General features: G+C 34.8%; 1 protein-coding gene across 1 annotated transcript; it reads right to left on the minus strand.

Annotated features, from left to right (window-relative positions):
• Nucleotides 1-2,773: 2,773 nt before the first annotated feature.
• Twi (twist bHLH transcription factor) lies at nucleotides 2,774-3,666 on the minus strand. Its single transcript, NM_001039407.2, is given in 1 exon segment — nucleotides 2,774-3,666. A coding segment is annotated over 1 exon segment (582 nt). The 5' UTR covers nucleotides 3,622-3,666; the 3' UTR covers nucleotides 2,774-3,039.
• Nucleotides 3,667-7,268: the final 3,602 nt, after the last annotated feature.

A 7,268-nucleotide genomic window follows, 5' to 3' on the forward strand; every position in this document is an offset into this window, starting at 1 on the left:
GGCGCTAGGAGATTCCAAAATCCCGAATTTTAGCTGGAAAAGTAACGCTGGCCTGATTTAACCGAAATCATCTATCATAACGTCGTTAAAAATAATGACACGACAGCTAGCCTTTAATTTATCCAAAAAATATTTTCCCGGAGCGTTTAGGCGAATAAAACGAAATAAAATTTTCTTGACAGTTTATATGCTTCGGTTATAAAGCAGACAGGAAGAAATAAATAAAATTGGAAACAAGAAATGTGGGCGGTTTAATGAAAACTGACAAAAATATCACCGACAAATATTTTTTCAAAAAGAAATCAAACTGCTAATATTGACCTATTAAGAGGGTAAAAACGACCCACTAAAAATAGAAGCGGTGGTGTGAGAGGACGCGTAACGTTCACGTCTGTTTTCTTTTGACTTATGGACATTGACGTTCCACTAATTTTACCAGTTTTCTCAAGAACATGCAATCAGGAGCGGCTTTAGCGACACAACAGGCTCGATTTACAGTTTGGTTGTTTAAGGGATTTGGGCTCGTTAACGAGGAAAATGTGACAGGGAAGGGCCAGAAATTAATTGGACAAGAGACAAAGGCCCAGATTTAATTTTACACAAGTCGTATAAATGCTTACGTTATTTATGTCATTCATAAATTTTACAAGTCGTGTTATTTTCGAGGTTTATTAATTTAAACATTTTTGAAGATTTATTTCGGACTCTAATCTATTGTGTTTCTGCATTTAGAGGGAAACTCTAGTAATAAAAGGGGGAATTAATTAGATCATCAAAGTTATATTTTCACAATTACTTCGAAAGGTTTGTAAAATTTTACTTAATGTGGGCTGTTAATTTTATTTTATGGGTAGTGCTACCTCTGACTCAACAAATTTCAGTTTTATTTTACGGTAATTAACAAAAATAAAATAAAAAGTGAATTTCTTCCCAGTGTATCACACTGAATACCAACTCAATTAGTCTGTTTAGTGTTCACAAAATTTTCACAAAAAAATTCAAGCACTTTAAAATTAGGCTTTTGCATTTGCTTTTGCTGACGATAGTATTTATTCAATAATAGTTAAGATTTCTTGTCAAAAAATGCAGAAATTGAATTTAATTATTACTGGCAAATATTAACTTTTAACTTCTGAATAATAAATTCAGTCAAGGCTTGAATTGGTTTTAATTACATATTTAAACGCAGATTTGCTGTCTAAAGTTAATTCACGTTTTGTAAGTCTATAAACTTATAACAGAAAAAGTAAACAAAATTATTTTGCTTTTAAACTCTAAAAAAATATAAAAATAGCACGATTTTTTACCCAATTCGGCATTTTTCCAAGTTATTTTAATGAAATTTGAAATTACTTATTTTTCAGTAGCTTTTTTCAAGTAAATTTCTTGCCTTATTAAAAATTAAAACGAGCTGAAACGCTCGGTAATTTCAAAACGGTGGTATCTCCGACAAAAATTCAGTTTTTAGCTGAAAAACATGCTTTAATTGTTGAACTAGACGGACATTTTTTAAATAATTTTGAGTTTTTACGAATTTTTTTTCAAGTAACGCTCGAAAATGACAAAATAACGTTATTTTGCATTTTTAATTCGCTTTAATAAAATTTCACAAAGAAGCAAAAATGTTCCTTAATAGTAACACTTGGAAAAGGACAAATTTAAACTACATTTTTAATATTTTTCTTATTTATTTTTGAGAAATTTTGCGAAGTAATTGCTTCTGGTTCTTGATAAAAAAAGCTACAACTCTTGAAACCACCAAAACATTTCGGCCCAATTTGATCATTTTTCGGTTCCAATTTGATAAAATTTTAAGTTTTAGCTGAAAAATTGAGTAAAAACCTGCTTAAAAGCTTGAAATATGCAATTTTTTTGTCATTTTGTGCCCTCTAATAGCGGTTTTTCCTAAAGTTTTTTAATAATTCTACGCAAGTGAGTTTCCCATTTCCAAGCCACACGTCAATCTATTTTTCACAAAAAATATTTCCTAACAATTTATTTTTCGGAGTTTCCTGCAAATAAAATATTATTCTCATAAGTTCCAAGAAGTCATAAAAGCATCTTCATCGTCCATTATTTTATAGAGATGCTGAAATACAAAATGAGTTTCTTGGTTTTTTCTTCGTTTTTAAGTTTTTGAACTTATCAATTTATTAAAGATGTCACGTTAAAATCGTCTCACAAAGAGTTAGTAAAAATAGAAACTCATTTTAAATCAAAACCGAATATACGAACTCGTTTTCAAAATTCGAATAACTTTACTTTTAAAAAGATTAATTAAAACATTCAAAGCAAAGAGTATTTTTGTTCTACGACACTTTTTAACTAGTCATCTTTCTATAACTCTGATAAATTGACTTGTCAAAGGAAACAGAAGGTGTGGACAGTAAAATTTCAATTACTGTTCTACCACTAACTGTAAAATTTTTAATTTTACAGTGTTAGTCCTTGAAAAAAATTACAACGAAAAGACTCAATTCATTATCTACTGTAAACTCTTGTACGAACAAGTGGGAATTGTTTTATAGTAAAACGGAGAGACACTTGTGATACTTTCTTGTATAAACAAGTTATTTGGTAGATTTCAATGCCCAATTACAATTTTATTTAAGCACCCCTTATTGTCGGTTTTTCCGTCCAGTTCGCCTGAGGTCTTTTATTGCAGGGGAATTCCTGAGGCCTTACCTGGGAAATGCAATAATTCCGAAATTTCCTAATCCGCAATCCACCCCTAACCATTCATAAATCCATCCGTCGGCAAATAAAACCCCAATTATAAAAAATATTTTATTCCAACAAAAATAAATACACTATAATAAATTTGGTACAAAACTTACAATACTTGCGGTTCCTACCCTAGCTAGAATCTAAAAAACCGGCAACTGTAGTAATCGTCTTCCATTCGAAACTTTTCCACCGAAATTCAAGCCGTCGTTAATTTTTTGTCCGTAAAAAACGGCAACAGCTGTACCGATCGTTCTCATCATATCAAGTTATCATTTTTTGTCTTTCACAACGCGTCACTAGGCCACCCCACAATCACTGCGAGCTACAGTCGCTCCAATCACCCTCCATCCGCCACCTGGTGAACGCCTTCAGGAGCTTGTCCCGCACCACGTAGGAGCACACGTTGCCGATGAGGTCCACGTCCAGCGCGTTCTCGTTGGAGAGGACGTGGTACAGGAAGTCGATGTACCTGGCCGCCAGCTTCAGCGTCTGTATCTTGGAGAGCTTGTCCGACGGCATGGTCGGGATGCTCTTCCTCAGGGAGGCGAACGCCTCGTTGAGACTCTGCGTGCGTTGGCGCTCCCGCACGTTGGCCATCACCCTCTGGTGCTGGATGTCCTCGAAGCTCTGGGGCGCTTTCCTGCGCGACTTGTGCTTGCCCTGGAAGGAGTTCTCCTCGTCGGAGGAGATGCTCTTGCGCTTGCGGCCGAAGGAGCGCGACTTGAGCACGGGGGCCTCCTCGTCGGCCTCCACCTTGATGTAGGGCGCCACGAAGTCGGGGCGCTCCTCGTAGAAGAGCGGCGGCTCCTCGTGGTAGTACCCGAAGGGCGGCGGTACCTCCTGGTGGGGCAGCACAGTCGGGAGGAATTTCTCGGTGGAGTTGGTCAGGTCCATCAGCTTCCCTGGGGGGTAATACGAACTGTCACCGTCGCGACTTTCATACATCCTGGCATCAGAAAACTTACTGCTAAATGCAGGATTCTTCCAAAAACTTGACTTTACTTAAATAAACTTGAGCCAATGGGAGTGCGGGGAGCGGCCCCCTACTCTTCGAATTGTCTTCGGTTGTCTCGTTTCATCTCGTGGGATTCGCCGGATGTGGGATATGGGGTCTCATCCCGTTTGGACTTTTTGTTGGGTAGTGGCGTCTCGCTTGTCTCCATTGATGGGGGACTATTTATATCTCTCACTTGTTGCCAGCTTGGATTATGATTCAGAAAATTACAGAGGAAATTTCGTTAAATGGGAGGGAAAGGTCAGAATTCGCGATGGTTTACGCGGTTTTTATGGGTTGTTAAATTGTTTTAAACAATTTTTGATGGAATTGGAACAAGTACATTCTTGGGTTTAGTGCAAAAGCGCGCTTGGGCTTGAATGAGACCCAATATCCATAACGGAATGTTTACAAAATCAAACGATACTTAATTTCAAGATTATAAATAAATATGGCTTCAATGAAAACCGAATTCAGTTTTATTTCATTCAATCGTCCCAACAGTCACAATTTTCGAAGATTTTGTTCGCTTTTCTACAACAGACATAGGAAAGGGTGCGGAAACGTAAAAACTACAGTGAAAAATGTTAAATTGTCTTCATTTTATTAATAATCATCCGGTACTTTACGTTTATTATATGAAGATCAAAATAAAGTTACATCATATTCAAATAAATATTGAATAGTATAGTACCCAACTTTCGCATTGGAAAAAAAACATCTATGAATTCAAGCCAAATTTTCATGAAATGATTTCGTTTTCTTGTGAATTTTTTCACTTAAGTAAATCGAAATGCTACAAAATTTACATCGGGATCCTAGTTTTTTGACAAAGATGCAGTACTATACCACCTAATTGCTTGTAGTGCCAACAAACAGTAACAGTTTGAAATGAAACTTAACTAGAGCGTAAATTCGATTAATAAAATAATCAAACAGTTTGAATTCAAAGACAAAAACTATGTTGGCGGCTTCATCAATCAACAACTCAATATTGTGTTGTTAACGCCAATTGATTAGAAACATATAAAATAATTGGAGGTCGAAATGTCGAAAATCATTTTTGTTGTTCTAGAAATATTGCTTTATTTTTTATTTATGTATTATTTAATGTAAGTAGCGGAAAATCCCAAAGAGCTCAATAAACATTTGCTTTTAAACACGGTTATAAGAAATAATTTAAAAAAAAATTTTCCGAGACTCAGTATTAATTCATTAATTTTGATCACATATCTAAGAAATTGTGGAAAATTTTCGCAGAGAAACAGAAAACGTTGGTTTCTGTGTAATTTCTGTTTTTCCAGTAAAAATATTGTTCTAACAGACTCACTCTGTGTATAACAGAGCGTAAGAATTCTTTATAGAAAAACACAGAATAAGGACTATTTCCCAAACAGATTTCTTTTATGGCTACTTTCTCGGTAATGAGAGTTTTTGTGAAAAAAAATCGTTATAATTATTATTAATTTTTTTATTATTTTTTATTATTATATCTTACATTTAACTGGATTTTGAACTGGATTTTTTGGTAAAAAAAACGCTAACAATCAATTATTATTAGGGTCACAATGTCGAAAATTGTGTTTTTATATTGAATATATATTTATATGCCATTATATTGAAGTTCTCCAAACTTTAAACTTTTAAGCAGTTGACCAAAAGAAAGATCTAAGCTTTCTTTTTCAAATGCGCCCGAAAACGATGTGAAAATACTTAAATTTAATAATTAAATTAATAATTTTTCCCTTAATTTTTATTATTTAAACTTTCAATTTCCTTCACATAATTTGCTGTTAGATAAATCACATCAATATTATAGTAAGAATTTTTTCTCACTTAGACATGACTGAAACAAAGTACTTACTGGTAAGTGAATAATAAAAAATAGGTAAAAAAATCACGTAAATATTATTTATTCTTCAACACTGTCAAAATTTACGGTTTTTCTCCTGTGTAAGGAAGTTTTGACAACTGTTTGGCATTTCTCAGTACGAAACGTCAGATTATTTCTAACAAATTTAAAGCAATTTTAAGCCTTGCTGAGTCTATTTCGAAGAATAAAATGTTGTATTCAACTCGTTTTTGTGTAAATCGGTTCATTTATTACGCCTCGTGAAATAAAGCGTCCGATTTACACTCAAACTCATTAAATAAATAACTATTATTAGTTTATTTGATATTTTTATAAGGCCTGTACTTCTTTATTCTCCTTAACCATCTAAGCATTTGTAAAATATTATATTTTAACTTGTTTTGACGAAATCTCTTAAGTTTTAACATACCAAAGTAAGTTCTGGTTCAAAATGTATCCAAAGCGGGCGAAATTAAATGAAATAATAAACGAAAAAATCTTTTAAATATGAAGAAAACACTAAGTACCATCATTACTTAGGTGATTTTCTCACATAAAGCAAATATATTCAACAAACTCCGATATTTTTATAATAAAAATATGTGAGAGTAATTGTTAGAAATTTCTATGGACAATAGAAAAAACTCAAGAGTACCCAACACATAATTTTTGCCGTAAGCCATTGAATGGAGTTATTTACGGAAGTGTGGGTGTTTAAAATAAAATAAAATGGTGGATATGTAGGTATAGTGATATTTTAATATTTAAAAAAAAATAGCAAAAACGAGGGAAAAAGGAGTTGGAGACAGGAAACATTAAACTTTTCAATTGGTGGTGATTGTCAGGCCTGTGGAGCTCTTCAAAGCTGTCTAAAACAGTTATAAATCACTGATTTTGCGTCTCATAATAGACTGACCATTTCGTTGTAGAACCCTCCCATTTGAAGTAAATGGGCTTTTGTGCTTGCTTTAGATAATTTCACTGCGATTGTTTGTATTGGCAAGCGTAACATTATCTAATTTTAAAATAAATCTGTATAATTTGTCTCGAGTCAATTAGAGCGGGATTTTAGCAAAGCAATTTATTTGAGGTGCCCAATATAACCCGAATTAGTTCTGTAATCCGTCGAAGCGATTATCAAAGAGAGTTTCGGCTTTGATTCGATCGCGCCGTAAAAAACGCATACCCTCTCCAAGAAATAATGTTTTTTCAACGAGTGTAACACTAGATAAGATAGATTAGTCTTCGAGGGGACCGCGACATGGTGAATGTGTCACGCTGGGGTGGCTGGCGATGAGTTATGGTGCTTTTACTCCGCTCGAAAGAGGTATCAACACTCCACGACAATTCTCATCGAGATTACTCATTACAGTAATTAAACACCAGCGACATTTTTCTGGTTCCGGTGACGTCAAATCCCGCGGGAACTCTGGCGCCATTGTGTTCCATCATGGGTTTACGGATTCGGAAGGGACTTAATGGACATGGAGCAGCTGAGAGAGGAGGCGCACATCCTGTCGTTAGTGGCCCCTGGGTCTGCGGGCCCAGCCCCCCGCCACACTTGTTGCCCATTTGTCTCCAGAGCACGATTTTTAACACTTTCTGATTACTTGACTTCAATTGAAGACAAATATTTTTCGAGCTGAAGGAGACAGATGGGCGAGTTGGCAGAAAAATGTTCATTTAGTTTCTCAA

Source organism: Tribolium castaneum, chromosome 5, assembly GCF_031307605.1.
Source record: "Tribolium castaneum strain GA2 chromosome 5, icTriCast1.1, whole genome shotgun sequence".
In the NCBI taxonomy this organism is placed as follows: domain Eukaryota; kingdom Metazoa; phylum Arthropoda; class Insecta; order Coleoptera; family Tenebrionidae; genus Tribolium; species Tribolium castaneum.